The following is an 18,783-nucleotide window of genomic DNA, read 5'->3' as shown; positions in this document are numbered from 1 at the left end:
TAGTTGGTGGTACTGTTCAGTTCTCATACAGTTGTTGACTTTTTGTCTAGTGTTTCTACACGTTACCAAGAGAGCTGTTGATGTCCCAACTATTATTGTGGGAATAACTGTGAATTTGCCTATTTTTTTCACTTCTGTTCATTCTTGCTTCATGTATTTTGTAGCTCTATTGTTTGGCGCACATTCTCATATTGTTACGTTTTCTTATGATCTGATCCTTTTATCATTATGCAATGTCCCTGGCAATTTGTCCCTGGCAATTTTCTCTTGTTCTGAAGTCTGCTTTGTCTGATAATACAGCCACTCCAGGTATTTGCAAGGTATTATCCTTTTCAATTCTTTTACCTACCAATATTTGAAGTGAATTTCTTATAGAGAGCATATGCTTGGGTCATGTTTTTTTTAATCCATTCTCTCAATCTGTCTTTTAATTGGTGTATTTAGACCGTTTACACTTAATGTAATTATTGATATGTTATAACGTAGGTCTGTTTTTATTGTTTTCAGTTTTTCCCATTTCCCCTTATCTGTCTTCCAGTAGGTTACTTGGACATTCTTTAGCATTCCATTTTGATTTATCTGCATTTGTTAGTGTATCTCTTTATACACTATTTTCAGTGGTTACTCTGGAGATTGCACTATACACACAGTTTATCACAGTCCAGATATCATCATTTGCCTTTTCAAGTGGAATGTAGGTACTTAACCACCATTTAAATCCCTTTATCCTCCCTCCTTTATAATACACTTACCTTAAATATCACCTCTACATACATTGAGAACCACAGCAATGTTTTAAATTTTGCTCTTAACTTTTAAATAATAAGCTCAATACGTACAAAACTGCTCATTTACTCAACATCCAATCATCCATGAGTAAATTAACTACTGTCTCATACACTATGAATTCTCCACACCCATCCATCCATAGTAATTCTTGGAATTCATTTGACACTTGTTTCTATTATATTTGGGAGTCTCACCAGAGACCCAATATGCCTCTAAGCCCATCCTCTGAGAGCTGTATTCCATTCCCTTTCCTTTCCTTTTCAACTCACTCATGTTGTTTTATCAGTATTTACATTGATTTCATGAAGTGGTTTCCCCAACAGGACCATAAGCTTCTTGGCAATGGGTTTCCATTCATTTTATACATTCCTCTAGGGCCTGTTGTGTTCTAGCACCTGAATGATAGATGTAATAACTCTATGAATTCACTGCCCTCTCCATGTCTACTGATTTTTTAAAATTCGGCTATCTATGCACCCAACAGACCATGCACCAAGGTTTCCACAAAACTTCCTGTGCACACATCTAGCACTAGCACCCAAAACACCTGCCCAATGAGGAACTTGTGAACATGAGTTGTTATAGAGAAGCAAAAATGCTGAGGCCAAAACTCTTTCACTTTAAACAGTTTGCACCAAAAAACTCTCCGCAACATCCTTAGAAACCACTTTGTCCTAAATGTGTAGCCATGCAACTGTCAGATGTCCTTTCATAACTCCTCTGCGTATCCACCCAACACACACACACACACCCTTTCACACAGCTAACATACTGTACTCAATGATCTCATTTTGGAACAGGAATCATTTATTTCTATGAATGTGATTTTAAAAATAGTAATCAAAACTTTCTCCAAATCAGGAAAAACCCCAAAGTAATTAACAAATATATATGTATGTGTACATACACACACACATACACACATATATATGTAATTTTGTGAATCTCTAACTTTGTTTTCAACTTTGACGTTTTAAATGATAGCAGTGGAAGACTCAATGCCAAAGTTCATTTTGATAAAGCTTTTTCAGGTCAATGAACTTAGTTTCCTGCGAACACGAATCAAGCTTGCTCCAGCTCCACGAGGACCCCACCACAGTCTTTAGGATGGAGAAAAATCACCGGTTTTCCGTGTGCTCCTATTTTGGCCTCGTCACTTAGACTACGGATCTTCTTTTCTTTCAGATCCATCACAGCTGCATTTATATTATCCACCTTGAGAAAAGGAAATAAACGAGGACACATTTGAGACCATTATAGCATCTGACGACTTAGAAGAAACTTTGCAAGCTCCTGTGGTCTCTCTATGGGGGGAGAGCCATTCTTAGACCATCACACACATCAACTCAATACTTCCAGACAAGGAAAAGAAGTTGCTAAATATTCCTTCAGAATTTTCATCATTAGTAAACGTTTCTCTTTCGAACCTAAATAATGTATGCTACACTTGATACTATTTCCTCCTGGCAATACTATTGGTGACACTGCACAGTTGTTTTTTCCTAAGAGCCGTGGGTTCCTCAATTCTAACATGGAGATGAGGCCTGCAATATAAATGGGCAAGAGATTAAAATGGTACCACAGAGGAGAAGCTCTTAGCACAGTGTATAGGCGGCACTCAACAAACACGACTGCCTCCCTGCTCCCCGAACCTCCCACCTGCCCACTTCCTGGTTATTACAAGTTCACACACACGGGCATCACGACTCAACTGTCACAGAAATGTTTTCCTCCATTCTAAAAAGCCAAACATTTATAATTTTGCAACTCTCTTCTAACTCCTTCCTAGTTTCTTCATATTTATTGGCAGTCAAGGAGTAAATGTTTCTCTATATACTTATGGAAAACTTATTCTCCTCTATCTTAGAAAATCATCCTTGTACACTGGGGACCCAGTAGATGTACAGAACGGTGTCACATGAATGCCCACACTCCTAGGCAGGCATAGATCACCCGGGAGTTTAATGCTTTCATAGCATTCCAAACAGTAAAAAAACAAAAAACAAAAACAAACCACAAAGAATAATATAACACCCATGCACCCAACATATAGATTTGACAAACATTCATATTTACACAATCTTATTTTCAAAGAGCCAAGGATTACATATACTGGATTCTAAAACTGGTTAAACAACCAATGAGGCCACTAAATGTTACTGTAAATAACCTGTGATTTCCTCACACAACACACATTCTACTTGTCCATTCCTGATACTGTTTCCTTTCAAATCTGACGCTCCATCAAAGTCGAGCCCCGGCTGGGACCACGGCCATCTCATGCGACCTTGAAAGAGCTTGTCTACTGTCAGCCTTTCCGGCACAGTAGCATTCCTCCTGACGCTCACCTTGGTTTACCTGGATATCATGAATTTCGTTCTATTGAATTTGTCCCCTTTTTCCATTCTCTCAAAGTTAGCCTACATTCAGTCTCCCGTTTGAAAATCATTTTAAAATTGTACAGCGTATTAACATTTAAACAGATACAGCTAAGAACCCCTTGACTACTAATATAATTTCCCTCTCCTGAGGGAACTACTGTACTCAGTTTGATATATGTTCTTCAAAATCTTAAAATATATTTATAATCCTTACACATGGGGGTAATAGTAAAAAGTTTGGCCTTGTCTAAAGAGAGGTCTGGCCTTGACGTCTAGGAGGTAATTTCTTCAACCGGATAGGAGTATCTTTGTTTAGAGAAGCAGCTGATCAAACTGGATCTGAAGGTAGAGCTGGCCGTGCCAGGAACCACGTGATTTAAGGAAGGGGCTATGGGTCGCACGGTCTCAGCAGTAGCTCTGGAGACTGAGTTCAGCCCTGTGGGCCATCAGGTGACCAGTCAAGCTGAGGGTGGTGTGACCTCCCCTAGCTGGCACTACTCACAGACTGTCACACATCAGTGCCGATGGGGACGTGCCCGCAGGAAAACGGGAGCTTTGAGTTTGAACCCTCCCAGACTCTGCCCATGCATTCCTTCCTCTGGCTGACACTTTGCAGATCAAGTAAACTGTCACCAGGAGTATAACAGCTTGCAGGGAGCTCTGTGAGCGTTCTAGTGAGTTCTGAGCCCAAGGGCAGTTTTGGAAACCCTCAATTTGCAAATGGTATCAGAAGGGTGGGTGGGTTCTGGAGGAGTGCGTGTATTCTAAACTTGATAGTTGGCTCTAAACGTTGCAGTTTGACTAAATGATATGTATCTACATTAAAGTTATATATGAAGATGTCTTCTGTATGCATTGTTTGTATTTTCCTTTTTATTTATCTCAGCAATTTTCCATGTCAGTACATATAGGTTGACAATTTTTTTTTAACTACTACACAGTGCTCTGAATAAATAACTACTTTATGGGAAATACAGAAAGTGACCTAACCATCTCCTTACTAACCAACATTTAGGTTAGAAGAAGGGACACCTGGACTCTTTCAATGGTCAGATGCTAAACTGACCAAGGAGAGCTTGGTGACTGAACTCGTGGACAAGAGTTCTGGCGTCTGAGGGACTATGCACAGGGCAGGGACCAGTGGCGACAGATAAAAAACATTAAAGCAAAATTTTAAAAATATGCAGGGCAGATTGCGATAGTCTAACAAAACTGAGCTAAAGAAAAAGAGCCCAGAGGGAGTGACAGCAGCCGTATTTGAAGGACAATTGATAATTTTCCATAATTGAAGACACGAGTCCTCAAGTAAAAGTGAATTTGCGAATGAAGCAGGATAAAGACAAACCAATACCGATACACATAACAGAGAAACCGAGTATCAATGACACAGAGACTATCTGAAGAGTTCTCAGGGAAAAATATCAACAGGATACACACATACACAACTAAATGTTGATGGTAACTGCTGAGACTGATTCCTCAAGCAGACAAAAGATTATTGAGGATAAAGACAAGCCATGATAGCTTTTTGAATATTCTGGCTACAAGTCCCTTACCAGATATGTGATTTGCAAATACTCTCTCCCATTCTGTAGTTCCGGGGGTTGTCTTTACACAAAAGGTATTAATTTTGATGAAACCCAATTTACCAACCTTCTCATTTATCACTTGTGCTTTTGATGTCATAGCTAAGAAATCATAGCCTAATTCCAGGTCACGAAAGTGTACACCTATAAGAGTTTTACATTTTTAGCTCTTACATTTAGGTCTTTGATGCATTTTTGAGCTAAGTTTTATGCATGGTGAATACAGCTTTGGTTTTCGGAAATACTGTCTTGACCCAGTTTTGAGGCCTTGGCTAGAGGCTGGTCAGTTCTCCCTCTTGAGCAAATAATTAAGCCCACATCCCACTTCCCTTACCAGGTTCTCACACTCCGGGGCCAGTATGTGCCAACCCCGATGCCCCTACGACAGCCAGGTGCTGTCCCTATGCCCAAGGGCCCACAGAATTACCCCAATTAGCCAAGCTAGAGGGAGCCCAGAAACCTAACTACCCCCCTCCTCATGCCCCACTGAGCTGCTGCCTATACCTCCAGCTTACTGTTACCTATCCCCAGGTGCAACCCCAGTGGTCAATATGGCAGCCTTCTCTCATTTGGAGCCGTAAGACACAAACGGTTGTGCCTATTATCTATCCAAGTGTCACTGTATTGAGTCCTGCCATCAAACAAATTTTTAAATCTTATAAAACACACGGCATGAGGTACGAGTTCCAACACATCGCTCTGCATGTGGATATTCCACGGTTCCAATCCATTGTTGGAAAGACTATTCCCCATTGGATGGTCGTGTTAAAAATCAACTTACTGTAACTATGAGCCTTTCTGTCTGGCTCTTAATTCTATCCCATTGATCTCTATGTCTGCCTGTACCACACTATTTGGATTACTGTGACTTTGTAGTAAGTTTGAAATCAGGAACTGTGACTCCCCCAACTGTTCTCCCTCAAGACTGCTTTGGCTATTTGGGATTCCATGCATTTCCACACTAATGGAAATCTAAGTCTAAGGTAAGTTTGTCCATTTCTGCAGAGATGTCAGCTGAGAATCTGATAGGGATTGCATTGAATCCATAGATCAATTCAGGGAATATTGCCATCTTCTGTTAGAGAGTTGTTATAAAATTCGTAATTCTTTAAGACTGCTCCTGATGCTTTGTTTGGCCGGAGTGAAAAGAATCAAAAGTAGATACGTGATCTACTTTAAGGGAGCATAAGAAATGCAAAGCATTCAAATATATGGTGATGGAAGGAGAACTGACTCTGGGTGGTGAACACACAATGGGATTTATAGATGATGTAATACAGAATTGTACACCTGAAATCTATGTAATTTTACTAACAATTGTCACCCCAATGCATTTAAAAAATAAATTAAAAAAAAAAAAGCAAAGCAACTGATTTTGGAAATTAAGTGTGTCCCCCTAAATAATAAAAATAGCACAGCGAATAATAACCCACTGAAAGGTGAGCTTTTATAGGCCTTTGTACAATTAGAGTTGTGCATCATACTACTTTGCAACGCCTGGGATGCCTTTAGTGAAAATCTGAGCTATTCCTTCAACTTCTTATCAGCTATCTTTTTTTAGTGGGGGGAGGCCAGTTATATCTGTGTCTGGGAATATATTTGATTTTCTTCTGAGTGACAGTACTCTAAATAAAAAAGTTTGCATTGTCACAATCAGAATTCAGAATCTTCAGGTAAATCTTATACTCTCTTTGGTCCTCAGCTCCCCCATCTGAAAATGGTAATACAACCTCATTCGAAGGCAAAGAGTTAAAGTAAGATCTTTACAAAAACATTAAGGTATGGGCTTTTCAGTGACATGTTATGAATAAGTAACAATGTGCTACTTTTAATAGTGCACATTTTGATTAATTTTTAAAATGATTTGTTTTATATATAATTATAATGGTACTAATTAATATCAATAATGAATGAATTTAATCCTTAAACTGATATAAATCCATGAAAGTGAAAATGAAAAGTCTGGATAGGGGCGGCCGGATGGCTCAGTTGGTTAGAGTGCAAGTTCTGAACAAGGTTGCTGGTTCAATCCCCACATGGCATGGTGGGCTGAGCCCCCTGCAACTAAAGATTGAAAATGGCGACTGGACTTGGAACTGAGCTGCGCCCTCCACAACTAGATTGAAGGACAATGACTTGGAGCTGATGGACCCTGGAAAGACACACTGTTCCCCAACATTCCCCAATAAAATTTTTTTAAAAAGTCTGGATAAAATACTTCTGCATCAGTTTCCCCCCACAATAAAAACTAAGAGAATTATGCAAACCTAACACTGTTCTCACTTTGTGTGGGGTTCAGAGGGTTCCTGTGTATTCTTGGGGATTATTTTAGAAGAACATATATTTACCTAAGCTTCCATATTTGCTACATACATAGAGTCTGGTGGTGGTTATGTAGAAAGGATCCCAAATGCTGCTCTCTGCTGAAGTTTTCACCAGTTGAAAGTAAAACATTAAAAAAATAATAAATGTATTTAATTGCCAGGACTCTTTTATTCCAAAATCATTTCTCCTTTTTCCTCTTCTTTCATTTTCCTTGGTAATAAAATGCCCTTTCTTTTACAAAATGCTGTTAGCAGCAGATGGAAGTTTAAAAGGTTTTTTTTTTTTAGCTAATAACAGAAAATTTAAAACCTCATCAAGTTGCCCACTTTTTTTGCTTTGTTCTGTTCCCAGGAAATGTTATCATGGAATGAAACCCTCAGATCTGGGAATGGTGACACACAGATCCCTTACAGAGTGAAGTAATTCCCTAGGGTTTATCATAAAGCCAAACAGAGAATGGAATTTTGTGAAAAGCAGAGGGTTTTCCCGCCTTGGATGAAGAACAGACATTCCCCAGCATGTAGGAAATAAGTTACTCACTAGCCTTTTACCTGTAAGTTATATAATTTTTCTTTCATAAGGAATACGTGCTCAATGAAAACAAGATCTATAAAACATACAAAAACAGAAACAAGAAAGTAAGTCACCGACCGCCTGACTACTCAGAATATAAAACTGTTACCACTGCGTGTTGCTTTCCACTTTATCACATGCTTCCTCCCATCAGACGAGGCCCGTAAGGGTGACCCCAGGGCCGGCTGCCAGCATCTTTGCCAGCCTTACTCATTGGATAAACCTCCCGCCATGTAACCAGCCCCCTCGGAGCTGCTGGCCCTCCCTCAGCAATGCATCTCCGCCCACCGGGCTCCCTCCTCACTGTGCCAGGTCAGCCAACCCCAGGTTGAGGCCCTGAACCCCAGTTGGGTTGGGCCCCTCCGTGCATGAAAGGAAGGCCTCCTGCACAGAAATGTTCAGTGTGGACACAGCCTCCTCATCCTGCACAGGCCCTGACCCTGTGTCAGGCAGGAGGCCTGCAGGAAGGGACACCCACAGGGAGTCACCATCCCCCCCGGCACTGATGCCCCGCCACAGTGAGGCCTGGCCCTGCCGTTCCACGTTGGGTGCCCCTTATATACACACATACACACACACACACACACACACACACACACACACACACACACACACACAGTGTCCAGGCCTCCCTCACCCCGCACAGGTTCCTACACACCACCTGCGCCCCATATGGGTGCCCCCCTCCACACGCTTGGGCTCCCTCCCTGCAGTGGGCTGGCCCCCATGCTGGCACTGGCATCCCTCTGACACCCTGCTCTGGACCAGCCGTGTGGGCTCCCTGCGTGGTCTCTGGCCTTCCCATGGCAGGCGGCTCTGACTTGTGGATGCCGGCTTCACCCCATGGGCCCCAACTCCTGCTTCGGGCTCTCCCCACCAACACAGACAACTACTTTGCTCAGCCCCACCTCAAGTCTTCAGGACTGAGTGGGGTGGGGAAAGGAAGTGGGAAGGGGCCACGATCACTTTTCACGCTGTGCATTTCCCTTTTGTGTGGCTACCAGCAAGCCATGTTTGGCAGGAGGAGGTACACGCCTCGCTCGGCCCTTCGGTTTCTCTCTGCCTTACATTCCCTTTCTGTTCCAACTTGCACTGTGGCTTCTATTTATCCTCCTGTCAGTCTCCTCCAACCCTCCACGTACAACGCAGGGCATGCAGGAGTGAGTGAAGCAAGCAGGCCTCTCCAGGAAGAAGGGACTGGATTTCCTGCAGCTACTCACCCCCAGCATAAGCGCGGGGACGGTCACAGCGATGCTGGAAATACTGACCCACCAGGAATATAACAGCGACAAAGAGCCCAGCCAAACAGAACATAAGGGCGCTTTGGGGAGGGGAGCAGAGTCCAGGACGACCCCTGCTGTGCAGTCTTAACCCCTTAGCCGCTGAACTCCGTGTGTGTGTGCGTGTGTGTGTGTGTGTGTGTGTGTGTGTGTGTGTACACGTGGGCTGTATCTGAGAGGTCCTGGGAAAGCTCCTTCTGGAAGGAGAGTCTGCTCAGGAAGCTTAGAGCAGCAGCTATTTACGAACCAGCATGGAAACATTTCAGTATCCTTACAATATCAATACAAGTGTGTTGAATAAGTGAGTATGTTCAGTGGCTCTTAAGGTTTGCACTGTGACATACCTTGGTGTCTAAGGGAGTTACGTAGGGACAGCATGGCTAGTTCTCGTCAATACCAGAAGCGTTTCCTCAGAGAGAGGCCTGTGGAAGGCAGGTACCATCAGCACAACCGGCCAGAAAGCAGCAGGCACTCCGGCCACATGCAAGCAAGAGGGCGCTGAACCAAACTTCCTCTGTGAAAGGCAAACACGCAAGTAAAGAAATTCGGGCAAACCTCACTAGAGAAAATGAAAGCCCAAACTCAACTCTGAGAGAAAAATGGGGCTAACTCGTGTGACACCAATCCATGTAGGAGAAAAAGGACATTTTGCCTAAAATCTTGGTGGAGTCAACTAACAACTATAGTGCGTGCCCACAAGAGACACACCGCCAGAGGGGGGGCTTTGTATGAGGCCCCAGTGAAAACGAACATAAAGTGCCCTGGTGATAATTACAGAGGAAAATCAATTCTCTGATGGGTGGAATTAACTTTTTTTTTTTAAATGGCATTAAATAAATAAATGGCTATGAAGCAGAAAGCAACAGGAGATTGCGACCATATTCAGAAGACACACTTCTGAGTGTTGCCTGTGCCAACAGAAAAAGCTTAAGTACCAGTGTACGGGGCATTTCCTGCCTCCCACCTTACAAAGTGCCCATCCCGCGAGTCTCCTTCTATCTACAAAGGCAAGACAGGCCGCCCACCGGTGCATATGTGAATGCTGCCAGTTCCCATGTCTGGCTATTGGGAAATAAAATTGTTCTAGAGCTTTAGAGGTTTCTGACACTTTCCTTTAATATATTGATGGCTACAGCACCTTTAAGACATGGCCACAGAGTCTTTGGATCTGCTCCATCAAGAGACCTACGTCCTCTCTCTCCCCTTGCATCCCATCTGCCTTGAGCCAGAGACAGCAGCGGCAGCTGTGGGGCTCCTGAGGCTACAACAGAAATACCGTGCAGCCCTGCCTGGCTCTTGGGACTCTTCTCTGGCCAGAAGAAGTCATAAGCCAACTAGCCCGTAAGAAGTCCCTCTAACCTTAGAAGTACTCTCAGCTTGGGAAGCACAAGAGGTCACACGTAGGTGGTCCTGCTGAGGGTCTGGCTGAGTGCCCAGCTGCCAGCACGTGGAGAGGCGTGGGGCACTGCCCAGCTGCCAGCATGTGGGAGAGCCATGGGGCACTGCCCAGCTGCCAGCATGTGGGAGAGCCTTGGGGCACTGCCCAGCTGCCAGCACGTGGGAGAGCCATGGGGCAATGCCCAGCTGCCAGCACGTGGGAGAGCCATGGGGCACTGCCCAGCTGCCAGCACGTGGGAGAGGCGTGGGGCACTGCCTGGCTGCCAGCACGTGGGAGAGCCATGGGGCAATGCCCAGCTGCCAGCACGTGGGAGAGGCGTGGGGCAGGCTCAGCCCAGGCGAGGCTTCCCATGACTGCAGCCCATGAGAAATACCAAGCAAGAACTGCCCAGCAGAGCCCTTCCCTAAACTCCCAACGCACAAAATGCCCAGCAAAATAAATGCTGTCAACACCCCAACGTTTGGGGATAACCTATTAGACGGCAACAGTAACTAGAATGACCACAGATGTCTTTTCTGGTGGATGCTGTCACTTTTTGTACTTCAAATGGAAGACAATTTCAGACCCAAGTTGTGTCAGCCAGAACAAACGGGGTTAGACTGCGGTAAAAGAACGAACCCTGAAATCTCCGTGGCTTCCCTCAACAAGAACGTATTTCCTGTTCGAGGACAGGTGAGGAATCTTGCTCTACCTGGAAGTCGGGGAACCCAGCGCCAGCACCTGGGGACAACTTCATCTCACAGATGGCTGATGCAGGCGACACTAATTCCCAGGTGTCCATCTTACAGCGTATCTTCACTCAGAAAAGGTGTCGTGCTGTCCTGGCAATACCCCTTTGAAAAATTACCAAGTATGGCATAGACTGGTGGCCCCCAGTACCCATAGCAACCCCATCCATCCATCCATCCATCCATCCATCCATCCATCCATCCGTGTTTTAGCAGAGCACATCACTGCCTGGCTACAGACAACACTTGAGGTCATGTGACTAAGCTCGGGCCAATGGGACACCACCAAAATGATAGGTAATTTCTAGGTCATCTCCTTACAGGCCTTGCCCTGTATCCTCTCTCTGCTTCCCTCCCCTCTGCCGGTACATGGTGATGGCTGGAGCCTCCCTGTAAGCGATGCTGAGAACGCAGGCCTTTCCCATGAGCCTGGGACAGGTCACTCTCAGTCGGAGAACAGAAAAATAAAATCACTGTCTACCTGGTTAAGCCACTTGATGTTTTACGGAGAGTGGAGAATACTGATGGGGAGTATCATACGAATTAGCCAGTAACTAAGCACTTTTCACAACTTCTGCTATTGCCTCCCTTCCTTTTATACTGATTTACATTTTCATGTCCCCTCTTAACCTCTACTTTTAAATTCGCTGTTGCATTACTGAACTTGCACTATTCGTTACTTAACTGAACTTGTAACTCACACCTTGGCTTCCTTTGAAGACCCGGGCTCTCTGATGTAGGACACAGTGCAGTGTGGGAGAGGGAGAGAATTCAAAGGCTGGTTACCCTGCTTCTCATCCTGGGGGGTCCTCAGACAAACCCTCAAGTCCACTGAAAGACTTGCAGCTAAAATTAACCTAAGAGACGGATCAGGGCGAAATATCAGCCCTGGCATAGCTCCCTTGCCTAAAGTCTTAGAGCTCCCCCACCTCAAATTTCCAACTCAGCTCATACAAGATAGCGATCTGACACCATGGCTGTCAGTGCAGACCGGAACCAGAACCCCAGCCTCGCCACTTCCTGCTAACATGACTCCGGGCAGGTTAACCACACATCTTGCTTCCTCAGGTGCCCAGTGGCACTGACAGCGCCCTCATCGGGTAGCTATGAGGATGCATGAAAACAACACACACTGAGTTCTCTGCATGCTGCCCGAGAGCCTTTCCACACGTTATTCCCTCGGCCTGGAAGGGTTTTCTCGTCTTGTCCACCTTGGGAATTCCTTCAGACGAGTCGGCATCACACAAGCCATCAGTCCCGCCCTCGCGGTGCAGCTGAGAAGACGCGCAGGTTACTGCTGCTCGTCCAGCACAGAGGGCCTGTGGGACTGGCCGCTGCTGGGGGCACAGTCGTGCCCTGTCCACTGCAGTGTCTGAGGCCTCGGTGGGACACACACCGCACATCCTCAGGTCTGTCCGCGATACGAACCATGTAAATCCTGAACGCACTCTACAACCGACGCCCCTCTCTTCTGGGTAAGGAATGAGGCCATTCCTCCTATCAAAAGATTTCAATGGAAGCATAACTGGTATTGCTGATATTCCAAAGGTCAGTTATCTGAAGACGAGCATCTACAGGTAAAAGCTCTCTAACGATAACGTTGTCATCTAACATGTCATGTTTTTTCAGGAGTTGTTAGCCCCGGCCAAGTGAGAAGGTCTTAAAAATCAGTCAGTCGTTGAAAATGTATTGCTTTTGTAATGAGCAACTAGTTATTAGAATTTTAAGAATACAAAATAATTATTTAGCATGTATATGGAAATTCTTAATTTATAACGTCTTTTTATTTCTTTTCATTGCCCTGCGCTAGTGAAGGTAGTTATATTCCTATTACACGGGACGTCATATATGATCCAGAAATACTATAGTGAAAACTCAAATCTGCTTTGGTCACCTCTGAGGGCCTTTACAATGGCTGTTGAATCTAGATTTCAATAAACTCTATTATTATTTGCAGCTTTCTAGAGGGAAAGAGAATACACCTATCAATCTGTCTTTGAGTAAGGAGCCATAGTACCATTAAAGAACTTAATACGTTTCTCCCAACAGTGACAATATGTGGTCCTGAAAAGTAAAAGATATTTTGTAAGAGAGCAATCAAAAGCACCAAGCATTAACATTACTAAAATACCTCAATGCAGACGTGATGCATTCCTCCAGCCTTGTTTTTCTGCAGAAAACCTGCGATCGGACTGTCACTTCCTAATGGATGAAGGAGTTCTATCTTGGTATTTCCCAGGTTGACGAAGACGACAGACACTCCATGCTCAGGAAGGGGGACTGCCTCACTGACTTGGGCCCCCAGCACATTTTTATAAAATGCCTGAGCCTTCGCCAAGTCTGGCACTGCTACAGCCACGTGATTGAGTCGACCCAGGTTCCACACAGGCTCTGCCACTTGACGCAAGGGCTGGGAGGTAGAAAAAGCTCTCACGGTTGGAACTGGACTTTGAAGTCTCGAAAAAAGTCCTGAAAAACGGAACAGCAGTTGACATCCTTCTTTTGAGAATGAGTGCACTTCTAAAACTAATTTTTAAAAACCTAAATAAACTATATATGCAACAGTTACTTATATAACTATTATTTTCAATTATTGGAATTAAATCAGGGGAGATAAAGGGAAAAACTTAGGTCAAAGTTACTCACTCTGCTCTGAAATAACTGGAATTAAAAAGCGAATTCTGAGCTTTCAGAAGACAAAAATGACATTTTCCATAATGGTTTGTATTTACCGATCACACTTAAAGGAGAGCGGCATTTCATTAAGAATTACGTGCTATTCTCTGCATTTCACAAAGGGTAAGTTTGATGTGATAGTGAAATATCTCCTACATTTAATGATGAGAACAAGCCATTTTCTCCCCTATCACCGCTTTTTTGTCTGATGTTCTATAATAAGTTCATTGAAGCCATGACCACACCGTAGTTTTCAATGTGTATTTTGTTTGAATGATTATCAACTAAGGAAAATGGCTCATTGTTGGGGAAAAACAAGGAAAGATCAAAAGGGTACCCTAACTTCTGAGAATTTTCTCTGAGACCAGATCTTTTGAAATTGTTTTTTATAATTTTGAAGGATTAGAAGCAGAACTGCTTCTGAATGAGAAACTGAAAAGACCTGAAATGCGCTCTCCTTGGGTATCACTCTGCTTCCTCAGGCCCCAAACACCGGACTCTAAGAGCCAGTCTCCCCAGAAGGACAATTCTCTACACGTACGAGGTCTAGCTACAACTTGTAAAACTACATCACTTAATAAAAAAGCATGAAATAGCAGACTGAAGAACACATATTTTACACAATTCGTTTTTAGCTCTTAATGCAAAGCACTTGGAACAGTAGCTGGTATCACAGAGCTTTAGCTGACATAAAATTAATTCCCCTCTACTGAAAATTTTGATAACAAGGAAATTAAAGTGACCGTATTTGTTGGTAGTTAAGACCATAAACCTTGTTGGGAAAGGCAGTCTCAGGTGTGCAGTGTTTCAGCCCCCACGAAGCCACATGAGGGTCAGCCTCAGGCCTGCGACATGTCCTGACCACGAGATAAAGGGCCCACACAGCCTGTGCCAGGCCTGTCACCTTGTGCTGGCAATGTCTTTCCCTCTGTCAGGCTCAGTGAACGCTCGTTTGTTTCTGCTTCAAGCGTGAACATCATACGGCCAACCCGACTGCTACATCTGTCCTCTGAGGGAAAGGGTGCTCTCTGCTGCAGCACAGGAGGGGTGAGCACAGGCGAGCTGTCCTGTGGTGGCCACTGGGAGAGACCTGTTGGCCAGGGGGACCGACATCCACTATTGAAGCTGATCTTGCTCTGACGCTTCCCTACGTAAGTCAAGCGTTGTTCCTCCCAGTTGGAGACTCTGATACCAAGATGCAAGGGACAGAAGAGCATAGAGCCCTCCCCTGGGCCTGATAACCAGGGATGCATCCCACATCAGCCTGCGATGGTCTTCTGCTACGCTCCGGCCTGCATTATTGATTACTGAAATACCCAAAGGTTCTCATTTTCAATAGGGTGGCATAGCCCTGGTCTGTGGGGTCACTGTATTATCATGACATTCAAATGACATTCCCAGTACACACGTACATAAATGTACAATTGAAAGTAAATTTCATAAAAAGAATACCCAATCCTCACCAGATGGAATGTGCTCTGATATTTTCTATTCTATTGTATTTTGTTTCATTTAAAACAAAAAAATACTTGTACTACCCACTAAATATCTACCTTGCTGGTTTGTTGTGAAGACTAGATATATAGTATAAAAATATAATATAGTGTCAGACATATATAATAGGTACAAGATGCATTCAGCCAGTCTTGTTAAGGACAGACAATGACGGCTTGCTGGTTGAGTGACATGAGAGTTATCTGTTGAGACCAAGAAACTCTCTCGAGGGCATGGTGGTAGGAAATTTTAAAAACACTAACAACCAAGAAAATCATTGACCAAACTGCCCATCCCTTCTTTCCTTGCATCTCTACCATGTGTGCAATTTGCAATGAAAGCTCAATACAGAATGTATTTGTATTAAAACAAAAAACAAAAAACTACAGGTAGGGTCAATGAGCTTTCGAGTAATATGGACATGAAGTTGTTTGCTTTGTGAAATTTTAAGGGAATACTGAATATTGACTAGGTATTTCTGAATTCTCCTTATCAGTGTTATCTTTACAAGAGATGGGGCAGCTGGAGGTTCCCGGGTGTCCTACTACCAGAAATGGAACATAGAGAAATGTCAAGGAAACAAATTAGAAGACGGCCCAGTGAAGGTGAAGTTTTATATATGACGCCAGTTTGTTTAGGGACATTTCAAAAACTCTGGCCCCGAAAAAGCAGCCCAAGCGATTCACGTCATTGGAAGCCTCACTATAGTTTATCTTTCTCCAAAATTTCCTCATCATTTGGGAGTGGGAGGAGAGAGAACAGTTTACTAGAATGCCTGGTTCTTTTTCTTCTACTAGAACACAAAATGTTCTTAATATGTTAGGAAAATAGATAACATCTTTATATAATGTAAAAATCAAGACTCTCTAGCCATTATAGGCTTACCTTATTTCTAGAAACGTACACTAGTTTCAGAACGGAAATATCCCTTTACTGGTTTTATTTGGCACCTAAGGCATATGTTCTAGGAATAGAACAAAAACATAGTGAGACTGGTGAGAGTTCAATAATTCAGCTTCGTTAAAATGAAGGGTTAAGGATTTTTAAATGGCCAAAAAGCACATGATGAGATACCTCAACATCATTAGCCATCAGGGAAAGGCAAGTCAAAACCACAATGAGATACGACCTCACACCCGGTGTTGACGAAGATGGGAGAAACTGGAACCCTTGTACATTGCTGGTAAGAATGTAAAATGGTGCAGTTGCCGTGGAACAGGTTAGCAGTTCCTCAAAAAGTCAAATATAGAATTAGCATACAACCCCCAAATTCCACTCCTAGGTACCCAAAATAAGTGGGAACAGGGACTCAAACAAAGAAGATATTAAACGCATAGTATTCTTTTTACATTTTGATACAAGCATACTGAATTATAATTTTTCCAAGTTAAATTAATTGCTTATAGGAACTCTGTCACTCGCCCACACTACTCCTGAGTGCTGTTGCTTTAACTGGGGGACTCCTTTTAACGTCATATAGAAGTGGAAACTCGACTCATAACAATTCTGCCTCTCGAGAACCTGTAAGCTGGTTAGCCTGCCCAACGCAGACATGCCCCAAACAGTCTCAAGGCATCCGCCCCACTGCTGGGATTCAGAATCAGTGGAGTTCAGAATATTCCGGTGGAATCTGTCACTGATCTGACCTCACCTTCCCAGTGGGCACCCGTGGGTTTATTTCACTGTTAAGAGTTACACAAAATCACAAATTCTGAAGTGGGACTGGATCACGCCATCACCCAGCTCTGCCTATTAGGCTTCAAGGACTTAACACAGAGAAACCAGTAATAACAGGCCAGTGAGCACTGTAAGCATCACAATAACTCTAGGTGTCAGATACTCTTTTCCCCACTGAGAGACAAGGAAAATAGGGCCTGATTAACTTTCTTCAAGGTCACACTAAGTGGCAAAACTGGGCCGCAAGCCCAGGTCTATCTGACACCAAAGTTAATGTTAAAACATTATGTTTAATTTTCTCATTCCTCTGAAATTCTTTACCATTCTTTTGATTCTGTTTTGAATGGTTAGTGTATGTTCTATGAGCAATATCTACTCTGTAAGAGATGGCTTTCTAAGAGAGGACTGTCTTATTTATGGATTCACTTATTTATTGATTGCAAAGGGCTACTTGCAGTGGTATGTGAGAGAAGATGCTGACTTGTTTTACCCAGGAGAGGCAGGAGGGTCTCGGAGGGCGTGTTACTAGCAAAACTTGAGTATCCCCTGTTAATTAGAGATTCATTTTAACAAGCTGTGCTCAGCCTGCTCTATTTTTCTCACATACACATATCACTTCTTTAAACTGAAAATTGTGCTGAGACCATTGTGGTGCACGTCTTTGCATGTGGCCCATCACTTAGCCATGGTGACTTGCCATGACAGACGCGTGAGACGTGTGATTGGTAAGAAAGGCTATAGTGATGGATAAAGCACAGATTCCGTTTGAGATGGGACTCCCAAGGATGCTTACAACTGCACCTTTCAATAGGGGGGAAAAAAAGCACCGTCTAGGAGAGAAATCTCACCTAATTAAAGGTCCACCCCCTTGAACACTTTGGAAGGTGCTAAGCTGAAGGATTTATCACAAATGGAGAAACTCTGACACTTATCACTTGGCACTTCATTCAGAAGCAGGGAAACAGTTGCCCTCTGATACGGGAGTAAGAAAAAGAGAGAAAAGTGGAGAAAATGGGCGGACTGGGGAGTCAGAAAACTTGATTTTCTGTCATCACCGATTCTATGCAGCCTTTTTTTTTTTTAAATAGACGTGTGGAAAACGCAAGGACCCTTCCAAGTGCATCTGCCTTTACAGTTGCCGTTTATATACGAGATAAGAACCACATGAGGGAATGAGGGGGGAGTAAACACTCCTTTGGTATTATTTCCACAACTGACCTTCAAGTGTTCCCAGCAGGACACTGGACGTGCTTGGAGGTCAGCTTACGTGTTTTTACAGGACTCGCCCTTCTTGCTGGTTTCCCCCCAGTCTCTCGACGGTGCTCGGTAACATAAAACTCACTGTCCCTCTGCCATTTACCTGTGTCCCGGCCTTTCCATCCCCTTGGACAGGTTCCCTCGCTTCCCGAGGGACCACACTTTAAAAGGGGCAACGTCAACACCACACTCCAGGGAGACTCACTCACGTACGACCAGGAAACCCCGACGCTAACCTAAGCGCCCCTGGAGGATACCTTCTTCTGCATAAAGGTGCTGACAGCAGCTGCGGGGCGCGCCGGAGCGCTGAGCGCGGCCGACCTAGGCGCGCGCCACCCGCGGCCTCCTGCAGCCCCGGGCCTCCCGCCCCGTGCGCCCCCCACGGGGTATTCACCTCCCCCGCTGCAAGCCGCCGCCGCCGCCGCTGCCACCGCTTTCAGTACGTGAGCCATGGTGGGAAGCGACCACCTCAATCCCGACGTGCGTCCGACGCGGGGCGGGGCTCGGCCGAGGGGCGGGGCAACGCGGCCAGAAGCGGGCGAGGGGCGGGGCAAGGAGCCGGGGCGGGGCAAGGCGCTGGGGCGGGGCGGGACTCCCATTGGCTCGAGCTGGGCGTGT

General features: G+C 44.4%; 1 protein-coding gene across 1 annotated transcript; it reads right to left on the bottom strand.

Moving 5' to 3' along the window:
* Positions 1-1,575: 1,575 nt before the first annotated feature.
* Positions 1,576-18,709, bottom strand: MCEE (methylmalonyl-CoA epimerase). The gene is made up of 3 exons (XM_019753186.3): positions 18,560-18,709; positions 13,193-13,530; positions 1,576-2,004 (listed from the first exon to the last, which is right to left on the bottom strand). Exons 1-3 carry the CDS (start codon positions 18,615-18,617, stop codon positions 1,852-1,854), a joined length of 549 nt encoding a protein of 182 aa, XP_019608745.3. The 5' UTR covers positions 18,618-18,709; the 3' UTR covers positions 1,576-1,851.
* Positions 18,710-18,783: the final 74 nt, after the last annotated feature.

This window comes from Rhinolophus sinicus, chromosome 13 (genome assembly GCF_057876585.1).
Source record: "Rhinolophus sinicus isolate RSI-liver-muscle chromosome 13, RSI-T2T, whole genome shotgun sequence".
NCBI lineage: Eukaryota > Metazoa > Chordata > Mammalia > Chiroptera > Rhinolophidae > Rhinolophus > Rhinolophus sinicus.
This window is presented reverse-complemented; position numbering and strand designations above follow the sequence as displayed.

Bases quoted from the DNA above. Each gene is read 5' to 3' on its own strand.
- MCEE (XM_019753186.3), bottom strand. From the start codon at position 18,617: ATGGCTCACGTACTGAAAGCGGTGGCAGCGGCGGCGGCGGCGGCTTGC. The intron at 13,531-18,559 runs GTGAATACCCCG...TCCGTTTTTCAG, and splicing joins GGCGGCTTGCAGCGGGGGAG to GACTTTTTTCGAGACTTCAA. The intron at 2,005-13,192 runs GTATTTTAGTAA...CCTTTTCTCAAG, and splicing joins TGCATCACGTCTGCATTGAG to GTGGATAATATAAATGCAGC.